This window comes from Equus przewalskii, chromosome 7 (assembly GCF_037783145.1).
Source record: "Equus przewalskii isolate Varuska chromosome 7, EquPr2, whole genome shotgun sequence".
Classification (NCBI taxonomy): domain Eukaryota; kingdom Metazoa; phylum Chordata; class Mammalia; order Perissodactyla; family Equidae; genus Equus; species Equus przewalskii.
Genome location: NC_091837.1, coordinates 84120862 through 84143656, shown reverse-complemented (window position 1 = coordinate 84143656; position 22795 = coordinate 84120862). Strand labels below are relative to the sequence as shown.

The following is a 22795-nucleotide window of genomic DNA, read 5'->3' as shown; positions in this document are numbered from 1 at the left end:
AAAACTTCTTAATAGCAAAATCTGGGGGGAGACTTTGTGTCAAGGAAGCAACTTGGTGTGAATTTGTTTGTATTAAGAATCCCAAAGTGAGTTCACTGTTCTGCCACATGCTCGCATTCTTCACGCTGCTCTTAAAAAGAGCAGGCCTCTGATGCTCAAAAAACCCAGCACCATTATAGTTTAAAGAACACGTACATATGCGCATGCACATGTGCACACACATACACACACAAAGAAAACAAAAGAATGTAAGAAATCTACATCACAAAAAGAGTTACAAATGGTTGAAGAATGTCAAGGAAAATAGACCACATCAGTTTCTGTGTACTTTAAACATGACCTATTAGTCTTTGCTTGCTTTCATTCTTTCTGGTACAACAATACGTTCTAGTCTGTGCCATTTATTAATTTGTTGCTTCCTAGCTGCACATTCATCCTTCAGTACCTGCTTAAAAAGGACCTGCGCTGTGATACTGTACTAATGGATTGACCTCTTTAAAGTATTTCTCTTTTATCGTGAGTGCAAACTTGAGCCTTGTCAATAGAGGACATTGAATGAACATTGCAAGAGGAAAAGGATTACTCTTCCTGGTTCCAGTGTGTGGGGTTTTTGCTTGTCCCTTTCTCACACCACACAGTCGTCCAGCCGACTAGAGATGTGGAGATATTATTGGTGCTTTTCCTAGCCACATGACTAGTCCCAAACTTCCCAAATGTTCAGTCCCTTGGCAGCCATACAACTCAGGCCAGGCCAGATGAGATCTTTCAGCCCTCTCGAAGTGGACGTTGTGTGATCCAGGCCTGCAGTGGCCTTCCAACATCCTCTGCATTTCCATCCACCAACCCTTTTGTACCCTGGAGGATTGTTCATGCTTGCCTGGAGGATGTGGGCTAGCTCTGGCCCAGGCAACCCAGTGAACTTCTTTGCCTTGTACACAGGATGCTGCAGCCACACCTTCTCCAAGGAGATCTGAAGCTCGTCTTGGAGAGAGGGCCTCCCTTGTACGTTTGTCTGTCATTGATAATTTCACTGAGGCCTGGAGTACCCTTTGTGTTCTCATTACATCTTATAGTTTCTCTCCTGTTACAGCTTAGTGATTCTTTATGTTAAAATTCCTCCATTTACATTAGTGTGTGGTTCCTGTCCCTTACTTGGACCAAGACTGATACATAGGCTCATCTTTTATATTTCTTATCCTAAATCTGGAAAGAGTTTTTCCCCAAGATTCCATGATATTTTTAGTGGGGAACTGCAATAAATGTAGCTGGAATGGTCAGTAAATAAAATGAGGATTCCAGTCCAAATAAACCAAAAAAAACTCTGCTCTCCTTCTCTCTTGTTCTATCAAGCTCTCTTTTTCTCATTCTCTTTTATTTTTAATAATGTTAAAGGCCACTTTAAGGAAAACTCAATCTCATTTTGTTATTTCTTTGTGAATTTCTTTGTTTTCCTCAGTTTTTTACAATTAATATATTTTAGAGAAAGATAGATATGATAATTTTTTGAAGGGTTTCCTTTAATTAGAACTATTATAAATATTTAGAGGTAGATATTTTTTTCCTCCAATTACAAAAGACAATCCCACTTATAGTTCTGCTCTAGTCGGGATAGTTCTGCCATATATATGTGTATGTGTACATATCTATACACATATATGTATAAAGCTATAGAAAGTTATGGCAAATAATTTGTTTTAGGTCAAAATACTTTATCTAAATGTCTCATAGACATGAATCCTAGAAGTAGTCCAGGACTCTCTAACTTTGAATGTGATAGAATTAATATGGAAAATATAGAAAGGTGACAATACCAGGGGCTGGACCCACGACGTAGTGGTTAAGTTTGGCATGCTGTGCTTCGGTGGCCTGCGTTTGCAGATTTGGATCCCAGGTATGGACCTACGTCACTCATCAGCCATGCTCTGGAGCCAACCCACACACAAAATAAAAGAAGATTGGCACAGATGTTAGCTCAGGGCAAATCTTCCTCAACAACAACCAAAAAGGTGACAATACCAAAAAAAGGAAAAGCTATTTTATACATTAGATACTATCATACAGTTAAAAGACGGTGGATGAAGAAGTAAATCCTACAAAAAAGTAAATATTTGAAAGCAGTGTCAAATTTAGTAAATTTTTTCAATTACATTAACTGTATTAACAAACCTTATACCTTATTAGTAGATTGATAAATTGTAAGTAAAAATAAAGACAAAGGTAGATGGGGAAATAATTATTTGCAAATTGGAAAAGTCATTTGGTCATTGATATACAAAAGGACTTGCTGGTTGATAAGAAGTCATCTTGTTTAAAAGCTGGTTCCTTGGTACCAATGAAGTAGGTGATCTTTCAGAAATACCATGAATGACTTTGTCAATGAAGTAATATCCAGGTGCTTTGTATGCAGTACAGATGACACATTCATTATTTGTCATGTGAATGTTTTTCCCAGGTTATCTTGGTCTCATTGAGGTTTATCCAAATAATTTTCTGTAATACACGTTCCTAGAAATTAATATATTTTTTATTTTCTATCAGTTCAGAAACCACATTCTACTATATAGTCTTTTAAAATAGAATATCTACTATTACTATTCACAGAGAGTGAGAATTTTTCATAAATTGATTTATAGAAAACGTTTGATAAATTACTTATGTGTATAAAAATACCAACACAGTATGTAAAAATGAGTAAAAATATAATTTAAGCATATAGATAATTTTACTTAATTTAGGAATAACAACCAAAGTCCAGGGTGTTTTGGAATGCCAATTACCTAATAAAGAACCTTAAACCCAATAAAAAGAAAAGCAGTCTTTCAAATTCGCTCCTAGTTTATTAGCACAACCAGATTAATGAGTTTTGAAGTAACACAATTTTAGGCAATTAGATTCCAGAACAATCAATAAATCATCCTTTGGGAGCAACATTTTCCCTTGTTACTTTTATTTTGACATCAAGACTATCAAATTTTTAAAACTTGCATTCACAAATAATTTGGCCAAATGCTTTGAATTGTGAAACTTGTATCTTAAAAGCTTATGATGTGACTATGAGTGTGAGACTTGATAAGACTGTCCGTGAGCTTTGCTTGTTCATTTTTTATAACGTAAATCTATGAGTAAGTGTGAGGGCAAAAGCATAGCATTTTAAAACAATTAAAAATTTTCCAAATGCATTTCAGTGACGATATACATGTCTTAAAAGCATGTTTTATTATATACAATAGTTTCTTGATTATTTTACATAGGATTTTGTTTTTTTCCAAAAGAATGGTAATTTTTTAATGGTGAACTTATTTTGGGCTATTAGAGATTGCTTAACTGTGGTAGAATATCGGAAAACCAAACAATAAGCCATTTTTCTTCCAACTAATTATCATTCTTGGACCCAAAGTGACCAAAGAGTCAAAAAAAAAGATGCATATTTATTACCCCAGGCTTCTCTATTTTTTGTTTTTTTGAGTGGCATTATCTACTACACTTCTAACTTAGTCTGAAGCAATACATAGCCACAGCTCTCCAATGATAACTGAGTGTGTCTGGGTAAATTTGATGGATTTGCCTCTTTCACCAGTTGGGAAAAAGGAACAGGGTAGCAAAATAATTTTTCTTCCTTTTATTTATTCTCTAAACGTTGTCCTTTGTTTTTGTTTGTTTTATTTTGTTTTGTTCTGTGTTTTTGAGAGAAAGAGTGTCCTTTGCAGAGGATTTCAATGAACATTTGTTTTCTATGGTTAATTTGGGGGCATTGTACAGGCTGATTGGTATTCTTCATTATTGTTTAAAAATCACGTATGTAGGAAATCATGGGTTTAATCCAAATGTTCGCCCTCATGTTAGAACGAAACATCAAAAACAACAGTAAGTAACAATAACAGAAAGATTGCCTGGTGCAGTGGCAAGAGGACTTTACTATCTCTCACATAAGCTTCCTGAATTAAATGCTAATCTAACCAAGCTGAATGCCAATTTCTCATTTGGGAAGAAGGATACAACTTTCGTTGTACAATGCTTATCTTACAAAGATTTAGTAAAGATTAAATACTATTAAATGAGAAAATGGGTAAACGTGGTCTTTGTTAAATTTCAAGTAATTTTGTTAATGTCGACAATAACAGCTAAGAATAGTGTCACGCATTACAAGTTCTGAACATGGGCCCATTCCCTTCTAGAGAGATCAGAATGAGCTCTAAGGTGTCTGTGTCCACCTGACATTGCACAGAAACAGCACTGTCAATATATATTGTGGATGAGGGTGGGAGCAGGTTAAAATCTTTCATCAATGCTTAAAGGAATTCATTACTTATAAGGTAAAAACGAAAAGTTACAAACTCCAATATAAACATATTATTGAGGTTGGTTTTGTTATTTTATTGGAGTTTTGATTTTGTCAGATTCTTGATTTACTTTGATTGGTTTGAAACAGATTAAGTTGTTTTTTTACATCTCTGGAGCAATAATTCAATAAATTACACTTGTTTTTCTCTCTGAAGTAATTTAATACTTGTTTATTTGTTGATCAGATTATTTTATTTCAAAACTATTATTTGCAAGACAAGAAAAATGATAACGTTGAGTATGCAAATCACAAAAAAAGAGTAATTAGATAAATGGGGGTAAAAATTTAAATCCATATTCTATAATACAATATTTGCGTTTTCTAATGCATTTGAAAATATGCATGATATGAGCATTAATGAGGAACAGCTGTATAATTACATTTAAATTCTTAAGTCTTTCAACAAATTTTGCTGGAGCAATTGAATATTCCTAGGCAGGAAATAGGAAACTCCACCTAAATCTCATACCATATACGAAAATTATTTCCTCCTGTCATAGATTTAAACGTAAACCTAAAACTACACAACTTTGAGAAGTAAACACAGGAGGAAAATTTCCCCGCTGTGGCTGGGCAAGAGTTTATATTTATATATCCCCAAAAATCCAATCCATAAGTGAAAAATGTATTAATTTAACTTCATCAAAGTTAAAAACTATGAAAAACTATGAAAAATAATTAAAAGACAATCTACAGCCTAGAAGAAAATATTTGAAAGCCAAAGATTACTCAAAGGACTTGTATCCAGGATATACTAATAGCTCTTAAAACTCAACATTTATATAAAAAGCAACAGTCCAAATATAAATGGGCAAAAGGCCTGACCAGACATTTCACTGAGAGGTTCTACAGAAAACAAATCAGCACATGAAAGGATGGTGAACTTCATTAGCTATTTGGGAAAGCAAATTAAAACCGCAATGGGATATCATTACACACCTCCTAGAATGGCCAGAGTAATAAAAACCAGTGACAACATCGAATGATGGAGAGGATGCAAAAAGAATAATCTTTCCTACATTGCTGGTGGAAATAAAAACTGAAAAAGAATTTGGCAGTTTATTGTAAAACTAAGCACAGGCTTACTGTGTAACGTAATAATCACACTTTGGGTCAGAGTGTGACAAATGTTTACATCAGAAAAATAAATACTTATGTTCATACGAAAACATTTACACAAATGTTCGTAGCAACTTTATTTGTAATAGCCAAAACCTGCAAATAATCCAAACGTCAGTCAACATATGAATGACTAAACTGATTATGATGCATTCATAAAATAGAATACTACCCAGTAATAAAAAGGAACAAACTATTGATACATGCACAGCATGATGGATCCTAAAGGCAGCATACTTACTGAAGAAAGCAAATCTCAAAACCTCACCTGCTCTGTGACTCCGTTTATGATACATCCTCCAATGACAAAACAGTACAGATGGAGAACAGATCAGTGGTGACCAGGAGACAAGGGAAGGAGTGGGGATGTGGGTGTGACTGTAGAGGGGTGGAGCGAAGGAGTTCATGTATGGTTACGGAACTCTTCTGTATCCTGATCCTGGTGTGGTGACATCAGTCTTCACAGGGGATCAAATTGCACGGAACTACACACACACATGTAAACCCTCATACACACACACGCACACGGATGTAAAAACCGATGATAACTGAATAAATTCTGTAATCCATTTAACAGTATTGGACCCACGTCAATTTCCTGGTATTGATATTGTACTACAGTTATGTAAGCTGTAACCCTTGGATTAGTGAATGAAGTATTCAAGACTGTGCTCTGTTCTCACAATTTCCTGAGCATCTACAGTTATTTCAAAACATGAAGTTAAAAAAAGATCAGGATTAAAGAATAAAAGAAAACAAAATACAAAAGAAATAATGTAGGAAAAATTTTAAAAATGGGATTAAAAGAGTAGTCATTAATATTATTGAGAATATTTTAGTGCAAGAGATCTGTAAAGTTGGGCGATTTCAAAATTATGTTACAGCTATTCCCAATGCTATATAAACTTTCCCAAAGCATTCAAAATTAGGAAGGGTTCCCAAAGTTACTTTAAGTAGCTTTACTCATAGCAAAAAATGATGAAATTAAACACCTACACACAAACTCAAACATAAAAAACTTATTAAGAGTATGGCTGTCAACATCATCTGTAAATTACAATTAAAAACAATTTCTGAAAGTATTAAGAGGTGATGTCCAGAAAAAAAAGTTGTTTTTAGGAGGATAACAAAATATTTTAAAATTTATTATTATTTTCCATTATATCAATGTGTCAAAGTAATAAATAGATATGCATAAACTGTCCATTTGATTCTAAGAAGCCCTTTGGCAAAATTAAAGATAAATTCTGAACTAGAAATAAAGCAAGTCAAAATGCACACATAATGAATATAGTAATAATAAAATGATAAACCTAGTACTCAAATCAATAGTCAAAATCTCATTTAATACTGAAACACATGTAGTAGCATACTTTGAAACAGTAATGAGAAAGAAATTCCTACTTTCACACTATCATTTCACAGTGTTCGGAAGCTCAGGTCCACACAACAATATACAAAATACATATGAAATAGAGTTACTGAAAAGAAGGAAATTTAGTTGAGATGAAAAGATTATCTGGTGCAGTGTTGCCAAATACATATGATAGAATTTCAAATTTTCTTCAAGTCACATTTAAAAAGGTAAAAAAAAAAAATGGGAAGCTGCTATTCAACAGGGAAAAGGTTTGCGTTAAGCTAAATGAATATGTTCTAGAGATCTGAAGTACATCATGCGTATGGTTAACAATACTGTGTTGTACACTTAATTTGTTAAGAGGATAGATCTCATGTTAAGTGTCCTTCCACAGTTAAGTTTTTAAAAATGTAAAAAAGAAACAGATGAAATTAATTTTACTGTATGCTTACACAATATATACAAAATCTTATTTTCACATGTAATAAATTAAAAATCGTTAAGGAACTGTTTTTTTATTTTCTCATACTGTCAAGATCATTCTTGATCTCATTTCTCACAGGCTTAAACAGTTGGGCAAAATGACAAGTTAAAAGGTGTCCTATATCTCTCCCTTTGGATAGATAATGCATTCATTACAGAAAATCAGAATTCCAGAATAGTGACACTCTATGACCTACGTGGGTAAACAGAATTTTTGTATTTGTTCTTAATGTGTAAATGGCCAGGGTGGGGAGGAGAGACGGGAGAGAACGTTCAGTGGTTTGCAAAACATGGATATAATAAATGAGCTGACATTGGGGCAATTTGCCTCTCCTGTTTGGTGGAAATAGTCATCATTTTTCAAATTAATGATTCTCATTATCTTGACTGATACCAAATTCTTTTCCAGAAGTAAAGTAAAATATCAATGATTTTTTAGATTCTCTCATCTCAATATTGTGTCTAATGTAAAGACATTTACATTGTCTCCATGTAAAAATTTTCTGTTGCCTAAATTTCTAAGATCCCACATTGTAATCCCTGATTTTCTTTTCACCTTCCATTCTCTCTTGTGCCCTATCCTTTAATTTTTTTCCTACTCACTCTTTTTGCTTTCAACCACCTCTATGTTCAATTAAAGTTCATATTCAAATGATTTCTAGATCTTTATGCCAGTTCTTTCTTCTATATTTCAAACTGTATGTCCAACTACCTAGAGAAAATTTCCACTCACATCTCCTAAATTTACACCAAATTTGCTCCCAAGCCTACCCTGTTTTTTCAATATCGCTTGCAAAATTACTATAGCTCACCAAGTTGTGCAAGAAAGATATGTGGACATCATCTTTAATTCATTCTAGTCTTTTATTCTCCGCATCCATTCAATGGTTAAGTTCCGTTCATTCCAGCCCCCAAATCCCTCCGTAACCTGTCAATCTTGCTGTGTCCTTTCTCCCCTAGCAGGGACCTAACATCTCTTCTGGAGTGAACCTTAGACAGTTCTTCCAGGGGATGTTCCTTTAATCAAACTTTGCATTAGCCAATCTCAGAGCCCATATGCAGGGACATACCACAGTTGTTCATCGATTACCTTTATTAGGCAAGGCTGTAAGCATGTAGACAGTGTCTATGACAGTCAGTTTTAGTGGCAGGGCAATGGTCAGAAGAATACATTGTGTGCCCTCGTGGAAATGGTGAAATGTTACTTTGGTGACATCAGCATACTCATCAGGGAACTATGGGATGAGGAAACTGTATCTTCAACTGAGCATGTTGTATTATCTTCAGTTTATGTAAACGCTTCAGTAATTTCTGTATAATCTCTCATGACAAATAACTTCCACCCTATAACTGTGATTGTTGTTGTCTTTTTGTGTATCATATCAGGAACTTTTGATTACTAACCAGTTGCTCCCTGGATCATGGCAACAATTTGCTGACTAGATTCTTTATTTCCATACCCATGCAAAGAATGTCCTCAGAATGATCATTCTAAAATGTAAATCTTTCCCAATGATTTAGAGTTATGGGATCCTAAATAAAAAATAAAATGATCATGTCTTTCCCAATTTAGAACATGTGAGTGAATCTCAATATAAAGTCCAAACTTTGTAGCATACCTTTCTAGAACATTCATGATGTTGCCACTGCTCACCTCTGCAGTATAATTTTCTAGTTTTAGTGTAGGTGTCAGGTCCTCTGACCCCCAAATGTTTAAGTATTATGTACTTTAGGTGTTTTATTATGTACTTTTATTCTGTACTTTAGGTATTTTCTGCATACTCTTAAAGTTTGCGAATCTCCTTGTCCTTCTACTCCACTAGGATGTAAACAGTGGTGACTGAGACATTGTTGGTCCTAGCCACCATTGTATCCCCAGGGCCTGAGATAGCTGGCATGTTCTAAGTGCCAATGAAATATTTGTTAAATGGACACCTTTGGGATATTAATCAGGTAATTTATAATTTAATCTTTTTTCTTTACATATGATGAATTTTTCTAAAGTATATTTTAAAAATTAATTTTACAAAGGAAAATCAGAAAATATATACTGAGCAAAAAAATCTAAGAATGTGTAATTTTTAACTGAATGCTGGTAGATATCTACAAATTAATGACGAAACATTGCAATATCTATGGCATAAAATACATATAATTTTGTGGAAAGTCCTTTTCTTTTTAGGAAACTTAGAGCATCTCTGCTTCTGTCCAGGACCAAAATGTTAGCGTATCATGAGTTTCCTCAACATTTTTCTCCTAACAAGGTGCAAACAAAGAGACGACCATTTAGATGTTCTTGTTGGTTCTAACTCTATTATTTTATTAGTTAGCACTTTGACTTTTTGAAGAGATATTCAACAACTTTTCTCAATCCTATAGATTTATTTTGTCAGAACAAGTCTAATGTGGAATCATTTTCTCAGTGGTCTGGTATAAAAAGTGACAGTCGTTCATATTTGTTGATGATAATTTCTTGACAATGGGAGAAAGAATTTGCATCTATAGCTTGATGTAGGTTACAGATATCTAGAATAACTAGATAAGCAAGCAATTTAGATGAGATTTTTAAAAAGTCCTTCCATGTATTCACTTGTTGCAGCTCCTACTTTTTCTTTAGCATTTTTGTATTGAGGAAAATTATTTATTAAGCACATTTAAAAGAATTAATAACTTAGTTAATCCTCAATGCCTGTATATTGGTTTATAGTTGATAATTTAATTTATAGTATATAATCTTATTCAAAAATGTATGCCTCAACTCATCCTGGAATTAGGTTTCATTGATATTTTCTGTTCAGGTAAGGAAACAGACTAAAACGTGTTAAGTGTCTGCTCCAAATCATAGTGTATAACACTTGTTTCTTTGACTAGTCATCAAGAAATTGAACGTTTCATAAAGCCCATACCCATAGTTCGTGGAGAAATGAGTATTGGACTGATTATTATTATTATTATTTTGTGTTGTTGTTAGGAAGATTGGCCCTGAGCTAACATCTGTTGCCAATCTTCCTCTTTCTTTGCTTGAGGAAGATTATCACTGAGCTAACATCTATGGCAATCTTCCTTTGTTTTATGTGGGATATTACCACAGCATGGCTTGATGAGTGGTGCTAGGTCCACGCCTGGGATGCGAACCCACAAACCCCAGGCCGTCAAAGCGGAGTGAAGGAACTTAACTACTACTACTCCACTGGGCTGGCCTCTGGACTGATTTTTTTTTAAATCAGGATAGTTAATCTGGGAATGACATTTTAATAAACTTGCCCTCTTTTTTAGAAAAATGCTGTAATGTGAAAGAATTGATAGAGGGAAAAGGATTATATTTCTTTCCTTGATATCTTTAAGGTCAAATATATATTTGTAGTTCCATAAAATGATTAAGTTGAAATTTACAAAACTGCCAATATTTGACCTACAAAATATTAATTTCATTTATTTCTACCTAATATATGATCTCTCTGTATTCATGGTTTTCACATGCTCTTCTTTTGTCTGGATCATGCTTTCTCCATTAATTCATGTTTTTTACTCAAGTATTAGCTCATTTACTTACTCTCACTTTAAAGAATCATTCCTTTCTCCCATATCAAAACTCAGATCATGTTCTTCTTTTTTTTAATTGATATTTTTGGTCTATAACTATTCTACAGCAATTGTATTACTTATCTTTTTGTATGTCTCTGTCTTTTATGAGACTGGGTTTTGTTTGCTTCCTCTATGCCACATCTTTTACCGTAGCTTTCTGTATGCACATCTGCATGGACAAGAACAGGTCTAGGGCTTGAACGCTATGCTCTAGGGGAGTAGAAAAGTGGTTCCAGGGGCTGAGGGTGGGGGCAACAGGGAGAGGTTGGTAAAAAGGTACAAACTTTCAGTTTTAAGATGAACAAGGTCTGAGGATCTAATGTATAACATGGTGACTATAGTTGATAACACTCTTTGTATAAATGAAATTTGCTGAGAGAGTAAAACTAAAATATTCTCACTCACTAAAAAAAAAGAAGATAAATATTTGAGTTAATGGATGTGATAATTAACTAGATGGGGAAATCCTTTCACAAGATACAGGTATATGAAATCATCACAATGTACACTTTAAATTTCATATAATTTTATTTGTTTCAATAAAGTTGAAAATGATGTGTTCTTGGGGCCACATTCCACACCAGCTGTAGCAGGAGCTTGCATTCAAATTCTGACCTGGTCATTTTACCTACCTAAGATACTAAGATATCTTAAGTGTGAGAAAATGTCATGAGAGTCTAAGACCAAGAATATCCACCCTTTCATATCCCCAGTTACTATGTATAGGAGCAAGAGCTGGACAGTGAAGAAGGCTAACAGGGATTGAAATATGGTGTTTGAGCAGATCTTTAAGGATACCCTGGATACCAGAAAGACCAATAAGTGGGTCCTAGAGCAAAGTAAGCCTGAACTACCACTGAAGGAAAAATGATAAAACTGAGGCTGTCCTGCTTGGGGTCCATCATGAGAAGGCAGGATTCTGCTGGGAAAAGCAGAAGGCAGCAGGAAAAAGGGAGGCCCAAATATGGGATGGATTGACTCCATAAAGGAGGAGGTAGGCATGAGTCTACCAAAGCTGAATAGGGCTGTTGAGCACAGGATATTGTGGACAGCACTCATTCACTCAGAAGTCAGAGCTGACTTGACGGCACATAACAACAACAAAAATACTTAGCTGACTTGAAGCTTAATATAAGTAAATATAAATAATAACAGGATTTATTTCATAGGATCATTGTGAGAATTAGCCGTGGAAATGTATAGAACAATCCCTGGTCCATAGGTAAGTTCCCATTGAAAGGTTGTTATTTTTAGGTTCTCTAGGCAGGCACAATATATTTCCATTATAGATTTCAAAGTACGATAAATAAGAAATCACATGTATTGGGTCAGAAAGAAATTGAACAAAATTCAACCCAGAGAACAAAGAGAAATTGAAAAGCTGCACTCAGAACTTGTCATAACATGGCCGTTCTTGTACGCAGTTTGCTGTTGGATTTGTCTTTGCTCCTCTCATAGATGTACACAAGGCCAGCGACAGGCCCCAGGTAAGTAGATAGAAGTAACCAGGTTAGAAATCTGACTGATGCAACAAATAAGGATTTTTCTTAGAATTTTATTTGAAAATTAAAACAAAAACCTTTCCATTGTTGAATTAAAAGGAAAAATGAACATCTCCACTGAAGACTTGTGGAGTTCATTAATGTTGGCCGTGTTTTAGAGATTTGTGACTTCAAGAAAAGTGTGTATGTTTAAGGTTAGTTCGGTAGAATTAATGAGACCTGCTATGTGACTCATTCTGTTATATCAGTGGCTTCCTATTTTTGTAAAGTGGTGGAACTCAGGAAAACATACAGAAGTCCAATTTACAAGACAAATATAAGTGGAGGTAGGTTCATTGAAAAGAAGGCAGTGTTGAAGCTTATACATATTCAGTATACCTATACATATGTAGAGAGTAGTTTGATTAATTAAAAGTATTTTAAAATATATACAGAGTCAGAGTCTCTCCAGTGTTCTTACGCCTTCACACACAAAAGAGAGACATGTGGTTTAAAATAGAAAGTCAGATAGTAAGACAAATTATTCCATTTCTGAAAATCAAGACTGCATATGCCAATAAGATAAACATGAATTTTTACAATTTTCTGTCAATCCTAATTGAGCAAATATACATATAACGAGATTGCTCACACTATTCAGGACACTGTGCTATGCAAATCCCAGCAAGACAATGTTTTCATGAAGAAAGCATCTCATAGACATGTACTGGTTGTGCAACAAACATGTTGACAAGCAGAGATATATAACCCTAAAAATGAATGCTAAAAGTTAACTATTAGTATCTCCATTTTTCGAGCTTAGAAAACAGTAAGTGGCAAAGCCAGGATTCATACCATCAGACTTCCAGTTCCCTGCCTTGCACCCTGGCTATACGTAATCTATGAGAATCCAAAATAAAAGCACTACCCTCATATGACGCACATTTATAACTGTAGGCATAGATTGAATAAAAATGTTTTCTTTCATTAGCTTATTTAATTAACACTATATAGTTATGATTTAATTAGGCATGTGTTATGAAGATGATAAATCAATGTAGAGAAATAATATACAATTTGCATTAGTTTTACAAGGCTCTTTATGCGTGTGGAGAGAGATCTATTCTTTGAAGTATAACATTATAAATTTTGGGTCTGTCATCTTGCAACTAAAGATATTTTTGTTTGACACATTATTAAAAGCACTTTAATTCTAGAGAATTCAAAACAATAACTTCTATAATCAATTTACTTTAATTTCCAGAATTAATCACAATCTCACTATGTGATCTTGACAGCCTCTCTCTTTTTTGACAATAATGAACTACTTGACTGACACATTCATGTCTTGAAAGAAAGAAAATTGAGAACTGATTTGTTCATAACTGCATTACTTCACTTTTTTTATGATCTGAGATAGAGAGAGGAACTTACTTGATGTGGAACACTTTTCCTATAATCTTTATGGGTCAAAGGAAATCTTATTCATTACCCCTAAGCTTTAATTGCATTATTTCCTGAAATCAATTAAAAAACTCATTACTTTAGCAAATACTTTACTGAGACAATAAGTTTACTACAATTGTGCTCTCAATATAAGCAGGAAATATATAACTTGAGCAATTCATAATGGCTGGTTTTCAGATGAGAAAGGGAGAAGGGAAGAAGGAAGAAAGGGAGAAATCTAGACAGGAAGAATGGGAAGAAATCTTGATTCGTGGGAGCAGTGCTTTGAGAACGTCTAACAAGCATAGCTTATAGAAATCATCTGATCCATCAAGGATGTATTTATTGTATAATATCAAAACCTTCTATTAAAAGGGACAAGTAAACACATTTTTAACCTGAGAAAATATTTTAATGTTCTCTACCAATTTGGCAGTTATTTCTGCAATGTTCATAAAGGTTTTGGTAAAGCAATTTTAATAAAAGCTAATGATAATAATAATAATGATTAGCAGCAGTGATCTTTCTCCTGAATGCAAACAAAACCCCACAAAAGACAAAAAAAATCTGCCCTTAATGTTTTCTAGGTAATTCAGACCATCAGTGCTGTGGATAGAGATGAATCCGTAGAAGATCACCATTTTTACTTTAATCTGTCTGTAGACGATGCAAAGAACTCAAGTTTTACAATCATGGATAATCAAGGTAATGCCATTCACTTGCGATGGCTTTTGATACATTTTTTGAGATTTATTTTTGATTTTAAGGGAATTTATAGCATTGCTTTTTATACTATTCCTGCAACATGATAATGTTGAGAAATAGGATGAGGAGTGGCAATGAAAATGGGAAACAAAACCCAAAGTCAAGTTCTAAATATGCTAGCCCCATTTCTCACTGGACTTCTTCCAATCAGAAACACTTTTTCAGGTCACCAGTGGCTATCAGCCCTTGTAAAGTCTGAATGACCCTGCAAAGATAATTGCGGTTCTGGCACAAGTGTTCCATTCATGTCCTCATATCACTCAAACTTCAGGCTATTCTGGGGAAAGAAAATGATATGTACAACTTGAAGTCATGTTAGTTTGATTGATTTGGAGTCATTAATTAGGAGCCATAAATATATGACTTTGGGTCGAGATTATTCTTTTTCCTTCAAAACAAAGTGATTGAATCAATCTAAAGACAAAATGTTCTAAAAGACTTTGTGTGGAAAGACAGAGTTTCTTTTCCTTCCATATAGAAGTAGATTAACTTTGTAAAAAGCCACTCTGTTCTTTTTTTCTTCACTTCAGTAAAAGGTTTTTTTCCGTCATATGGATTTCTACTTTACTTTTGCTTTATATCTCAAAGATATGAAACACCATAGGATTTATTACTCCAGCATCTTTACCCAAATACCTCCAGCTGTCCTTTACAACTGAGGGTAAGCTTCCATCTAGGAGTCCCTTGTGGGAGAATAGATGCAGACATGTTCTCTCCTTTTGCCCTTGTCAAATTCCCTGGTGAAAACTCAAATAGACTTAGGATGAAAAATGTAAATACCAATATGACAAATAAACTGTAGCTTAGATTTATTTATATTAATGTAAAATAAGTTACTGGGGCAAAATAAATATATTGAGACATAGAGAAAAGAATTGATTTGGTTTAATGATTCTGGTTACAAATAATTTAATAAAATATACACTGAAAAAACTATAAACTCTCTCACCTCTTAAATCTGCCTAGTAACTAAAATCACAAGAGTTTTGTAGACTTCAAGAGCATGATGGAGAATTCATTTAAAAATGATGATTGAGGAAAAGTCATAAATAGACATACATTTCAAAAGACTTCCCTTTATTTGCATTTCGCTGTTCGTGTCTTCTAAAGTTTGTCTGATTGCTACAGAAAATATTTTGGGGGATGGCAATACACACAAAAAAAGGGCAAACATAGTACTGAGCCACAAGAAATTGCACTGAAAGTAGTTATTTAGAATATTTTTCAGGGATTCAGGGAAAAACCATTTCAAATGTGTTCAAGTATGAATATTGTTCATTTTTGTTAATTTTTGAATGTTCTATCTGGATGAATAAATTGATACTACTAAAGTTTACTGATTTTCTGACTTTTAGATAGAAAATGGGTTAATAATGTCAAAGTGAAAAGAAACATCCTAGTAGAATCTTTCCTATCAAGTAAAATTAATCCTTTTTTTCTTATTAGTGTATATTATTTTAGGTCACTTGCTGTATTAGGTATGTGACTCTGACAACCTTATGTATTTACAGTTTTTGTGAAAATAATGAGTCCCTATTAGAAAAAGGACTCTGTCGTGAATAAAGAACCCAATTGAAACTGATACTGTTATCATAAATGTAACGCTAGGAGTCTCTATATAATATTGATATCTGACTACACTGTTGTTTTCTATGTTCCACATATATGTTTCCTATCTTTATCCAAAGACGTTTGGAACTGATCCATCTAATTACATAATAAAGCTTTAGGAAATATCAGAAACAATAATGACTTTTAAGTGGAGTTTTTAATTGTCTTTTTATCAGAAATTTCCTCTTCCTTTTATTTGAACTCATTTTATATCTCTGTACTGTTACCTCTAGTACATATGACTGGTATGGATTTCTTTTGTATTATTGAAAAAATTATGCACATGGATTTTTGTTTTAGATAACACAGCTGTAATTTTGACTAATAGAACTGGTTTTAGCCTTCAAGAAGAGCCTGTCTTCTATATATCAATCTTAATTGCCGACAATGGAATCCCATCACTTACAAGTACAAACACCCTTACCATATACATCTGTGACTGTGATGACAATGGCAGTACACAGACCTGCAGTAATAAGGATCTTATGCTTTCCCTGGGATTCAGGACAGAAATCATCATTGCTATTCTGATATCCATCATGATAATATTTGGTAAGTAGTGCTGAACTGAACATATCTTCCTTTACTGAAAATAGCATGAAAAATACAGAAAATGGTTAATTACATTATACCAATATAGTGTCAGTTTGTGTGTGTGTGTGTGTGTGCATGTGTTAAACTGCTCTTCTGAATGTATTACAATTGTTAAACCAAGTGGAGTAAATGAAAAATAGAGTGAATATGCATTCCAAACTGAAAATCAATGATCCTTGGATTCTGATGAGTATGTGTTTTTGACACATATGCATTGCAACATATACAGTTATATAAAATTTAGTAATAATAACAGTGAGCTTCTGTTGACTGCTTATCACGCTCTAGGAGACTAACATAAGTGCTCTATGTGCATTATGCAATTTGATCCTCAAAATAACCTCAAGAAGTAGCAACTATTGTCCCCTGTATTGCATAGATGAAGAAAATGAAACTCAAAGACTTAGTGCTTTACAAAGGGTCTTGCAGCTAGTAAATGATGTGCCGCGAGCCCATAACCAAAACATACCTCTATTCAACCCTGTACTGCAACTCACTAGAACCCTGGGAGCACTGCGGGAGAAAGTGAATGTTAGGATGGAGGGATGTAAAAGAGAGAGCCTTATTTAACCAAAGGCTAAACATAAAGGAAATCTCAGTGAAACAACCATCATTTTATTTATTATTATTTTCACATGCAGATAAGTTATATTTATTTTATAGATGAGGCGAATGAACCCAAAATGTTTTAGTCAGGCTTTCAAGACCACAAATGATTCACCTAGCATAATCTTCCCTTTCTTTACCACACCAGGACATATAATCTAAACCCTTCTCTTGCTTCCCTCATAACTTCGTATCGAAAACCAACACACTTGATTGAGTATTGAAAGCAATTATATCAGCCACTGGTTCTGCAATTTCAAACTCACTGCTCAAACTAAATACCATATGTTTCAGGATTTGCTTTGCCTTCGCTCTCCTCATCTTTCTCAAAGCGTCAAAAGCCATGCACTCCATTTTTATCATCCTACTTTACCATTCTTTTCTGCCTAAATTCAGTTTTCCAAATTATTTTTAGAGATTTTTTAATCATACAACTGAATTTAGAACTAATAGCAAGATATCAGAAGCAAGAAGCAAAAAAACCAGTGTAGTGTTTGGGGGATGGCAAGTGCTGAATTACCCATGGGTACAGACAGACATAACCAAGCCCAGAAACCCTACAAGTAAACCAGGGGCAGCCGCACTGTGAAAGGCATGAGTAGCATTTAGAGGGTGGGAAGTATGGGGCAGCCAATAGTCAGCAGTTTCCTTTGAAAGTCTCATGAATATTCTCTCCAATTCATAGAATGAAAAATTACTTGTTAGATACCTTTCAATTCCAACCATTTATCTCAGATGGGTTTTCAGGTGTCATACCCAAGTTCAAACATGATGACCTTATTTAATTCAAGAGCACTATTTGAATATTTTTAAATGTCAGTTTTGTATAAGATATTGTGTAATGTATTTCTCTGTGTGATAATATTAGTAACGTTGCTTCATGTTTGCTTCAAGTCCTGCATATGAAATTCTGAACAGTTATGCACGATCTGTGGTTGAGATGAGTGAGCTATCCTTGATACAGACACTCACGTATAGTTTTCTTTAAAGTGTTCTGAAATTGTTCCATTTCTACATGATGTCAAAATCACCTTATGTAATAAATATTAATTGTGGATGTACCAGTGTTATGACGAAAAAACCTGATAGTTTGGAATTTCCAAAATTACATGGTATCACAGAGCACAGGTTCTGAACCAACTCTCTGGTTTTGAATGCCAGCTTTCTGTTTCCTAGCTGTGTGACACCGGGCATGTGATTTAGCATCTCTGTGCTTTGGTTTTCCCATATTTAATAGGGAATGATAATAATACATGGATATCATAACAATTAAATCAATGAATAAATGTAAAGCTTTTAGAAAAATGCCCAGCACATACTTTGTAGTCAATAAATATTAACTTAGAAAATAATTACGCCACAAATTTGCTTCAATGGGGAATATCAAACTGGTCCATTGTGCTTAACTTCTATTAACATGGATCATTGGATATTAAGATTGACAAGTGCCCATAGATTGGAAAATATTCCCTTATCCTACTTTGGTCTATTTTTTTTTTTTTTAATTTTATTTTTTCCTTTTTCTCCCCAAAGCTCCCCCGGTACATAGTTGTGTATTCTTCGTTGTGAGTTCTTCTAGTTGTGGCATGTGGGACGCTGCCTCAGCGTGGTCTGATGAGCAGTGCCATGTCCGCACCCAGGATTCGAACTAACGAAACACTGGGCCGCCTGCAGCGGAGCGCGCGAACTTAACCACTCGGCCACGGGGCCAGCCCCTACTTTGGTCTATTTTTAATACATAAGAAAAAGTACAATTTTAAAGTGATCATCATCGAAAATAGTACACTATATTTTCATAATGTTTTTCTATTCTAAATTGTCAGTTAGAAAGATGATTATGCTTCCTTATGTCATTTCACAAGTCTCTGTTGTAAATTTTCAACAGCAAATATAGATTTTTGTCTTATAATCATAAAATCTAAGCTTCTGTCTTGAGCTTGTAACAAAAGCAAGGATTATAAAGTCTATTATAAATGATATAATATATAACATTATATTATAAATATATAATACATTATTTACATATAATATATTGTAACATAAATATATAATATATTATTTACGTATAATATAATATTATATTATATGTGTGTTAATATTCTGGTATGCTTTCTTTGTCAGGGTTTATCTTTTTGATCCTAGGTCTGAAACAACAAAGAAAACAGACTCTATTTCCGGAGAAAGGTGAAGATTTCGGGGAGAATATATTCAGATATGACGACGAAGGGGGAGGAGAAGAAGACACAGAAGCCTTTGACATTGCAGAGCTGCGGAGCAGCACCGTCATGAGGGAGCGCAGGACTCGGAAAGCCCCCGCTGCAGAGATCAGGAGCCTGTACAGGCAGTCTTTGCAGGTTGGCCCGGATAGTGCCATATTCAGGAAATTCATTCTAGAAAAGCTCGAAGAAGCTAATACTGATCCTTGTGCCCCTCCTTTTGATTCCCTCCAGACCTATGCTTTTGAGGGAACAGGGTCATTAGCTGGATCCCTGAGCTCCTTAGGATCAGCAGTCTCTGATCAGGATGAAAATTATGATTACCTTAATGAATTGGGACCTCGCTTTAAAAGATTAGCTTGCATGTTTGGTTCTGCTATGCAATCAAATTATTAGGGCTTCTTTATTGTTAAAATTTTAAAAATGCTAATGTTTGTTTGGGAAAACTGGTTGTCTCTTGGTAAAGAGTTGTGTGATCCAGTTCTCTGGGGAACAAAAAAGACCAACTTAGAGTGTTTTCTGATTTCCTTGGTGTAAATACCCCATAGTTATTGCAGGCTACCCACACATTGTCAGTGAATCAGATATGGGAAGAAATGTTAATAATTAGCTCTTGGCTGTCAATGCAAGCCAACTCTAGTGTACCATTGAAATATTCCTCTAGCATTGTTTTCAATACCATCCAATACAAATTCTCAAAAGTTTTGAATGTTTAATGTGAGAAAGACTCTGAACCAGGTCATCTTAATATTATTTCCTTTATTCATTTTTCGAAGCTAAAAAAGTAAGAATAAAGTGTTTGTGTATGTTGTTTCTAATACTGTACAGAGATAAACACCTAGGATAACCTGGGTGATTATATGAAACTTTTAAAAATGATTTCTCTTTTATGAATCAGCAAGTTTCTGAGTGAAATTCTGTGATTCATTCTAGTTTGGTATTTTAAAATCATTCTTAAGACCACACTTTAAAACTGATTTCAAATTTAGACAGAGATTTGGTACACATTAACTAAAGGTATAGTATAAATTTGTATTGTTTTTCATATTGCAGTATGTCACAATACAATGACAAATACATGTCAACGCTTATTCAACATTAAATTTAAACTTTATGAAAATGGTGGAAAGTGTGGAAAAATTTTAATTAAATTTTTATTGCTACTAAAAATGATAAAGATAAATGAAAGGAGTACTGTATTGAAACCTGAATTAATATTCCTCTTAAATATTATGATCAACTGCACCAACTCTTTCCATGTGTAGAATAAAACATGATAAAATTTTCAGCATTTCCTGTTTTATTAAGAGCTTAGAACAGAACTGATTCTTCAGTGTCATTTTTTATTATGGAATATAAAATTAGGTGCAATAGTTACTTTTATTGTAACATTACGAAGGAAATATGCTAAGCTGCTGGATGTAGAACTTTATGATAACATTAGACAACGAGATAATAACATAATTTTAATCATCTTTTTAAGAATGATACTTATTATTCTATCTAAATAAAGGCAGAATTCAAAATTCACAATTTGAAGAGAAAGAAAGTTGTGAATATAATGTTCTCCAAATTCGTTTATATATGTTCATTTTTTATTAGCAGCATGTGAAACTGAGCTGAACATAATTGCTCATATGTGTTTAAATCAAATATTTCAAAAAAATTTAGCTAAAGTTAGAGTAGTTGAATGGCTACAGTATTTTTTCCTCTGTACTTTGAAGCATAAACACCCATACTGTGTAATAGAAGAGTTTTTCATCAATATCAATCAAGTACCATTATGTTGGTGACACAGATATCACTTTACAAAAGGCTGAGAAAATCAGACTTAAAATACAACAATTTAGCAAAATATTAAAAGTAGATAAGAGGACATAAGCTGTATGAAATCCTCGTGCATTCATATAATTATTTACTTAGGGAAGAATAATAAAACTAAACCAAAGAAAATTTTAAAAAGAATTATAATTTGCCAGAAAATAGAAATGTATGACTTGAGAGAACATTTACATTTCTATCATATTGACATAAAAATGGAAATAGTATAGTTAGGAAAATTTTCATGAATTATTCCATGGAGGATATATTGTTCTCTATATTTAAAAAATAATGCTATGTAGTTTTGGTTGAAGAACTGGAAAGTACGATAAACAACAGATCAAGCAATCCATGGAAAATGGATTAGAAAAAAGAAATGGAGTCTTCTGGGGATGGTAGTAGGTGATGTCATCAGTGAAAGCCTTATAAACCACTTATAAACTTGGATGAACAACTCACAAAATGCAATATCTGCATCAGTGAGGTTTAATGTTTGTGTCCGGTGACATAAAGCAGTTGTATTAAAATAAATTCTGCTTTAATTAGTGATAGAATTGTCAATCATAGAGTACGTAGGAAACGAGCATACATGGTTCCATATCTATTTACTAGTCTAAAAAGTGTCCTTTTAATTTATATAAAAAATACTGTCAGATTCTAGCAGAGAAGTTGCAATTTTCTAGAAATTATACTGGGTAATACTTTAATAACTATTTTAATCATATTCTTGTCACATGGGTGTTGCAAGAACATAGCTGTACCCTAGCTAAAGACATGACATTAAGATCTCATTTTCATAAATTTTAATAAAGGCTAAATCAACACAGATATTTATAAAAATAGCACAGCTTCGGAGTAATACCTGCAGTGTTTAAATATCAGCCTCACTTGACTCACAGGTTTACGTGTAGGTCTTAAGTTACTAATGAGCTGGAACAGGAAAATATTTAAAGTTCTCATAGGAATCCAAAAATATTAGCAATAGTAGTAGTTCCCTCAGCACACGGGCTTGAACTTCATGGATCTGAGTGGGAATTAGTTCACTCTCATTTAAATAACTGTGTGAACTTTGTCAAACTGCCTAATCTTTCTGGATCTGAGTTTGTACTTTGTAAAATGAGATCTGAGCTCCCTATTTCACATGATCGTTGTGAAGAATAAGTAGAACAAGCAGCACAAGCAGTATCTAACCAACACAAGGGCTCAGTGAATAACTGTGCGTCATCGTAACGGCTGACGTTATTCTACTGGAACACACAGCCAGGTTTCTTTTCTAGCACTGATTGATCCCGGTGGCTTCACAGCACATTTGGAATATAAATCAGTGTCCTGATCTGACACATAAGGCCGTGGATTATCCTGTCCCTGC

General features: G+C 33.9%; 1 protein-coding gene across 2 annotated transcripts in view; it reads left to right on the top strand.

Moving 5' to 3' along the window:
* The window catches only part of CDH19 (cadherin 19), a 103071-nt gene extending 80844 nt beyond the window's left edge, over window positions 1–22227 (top strand). Inside the window, exons 11-13 of one of the 2 annotated variants that reach the window (XR_011542090.1) lie at window positions 14401–14518; window positions 16518–16741; window positions 19511–22227. Coding sequence is in view for 1 of the 2 variants with exons in the window: in XM_008527418.2 (XP_008525640.2) it covers window positions 14401–14518; window positions 16490–16741; window positions 19511–20001 (861 nt within the window). In the remaining variant the exon portion in view is untranslated. Of the gene's footprint in view, window positions 1–14400; window positions 14519–16489; window positions 16742–19510 lie in introns of both variants that reach the window. The other variant, XM_008527418.2, reaches the window with a different exon arrangement.
* The last annotated feature ends 568 nt before the right edge of the window (window positions 22228–22795 follow it).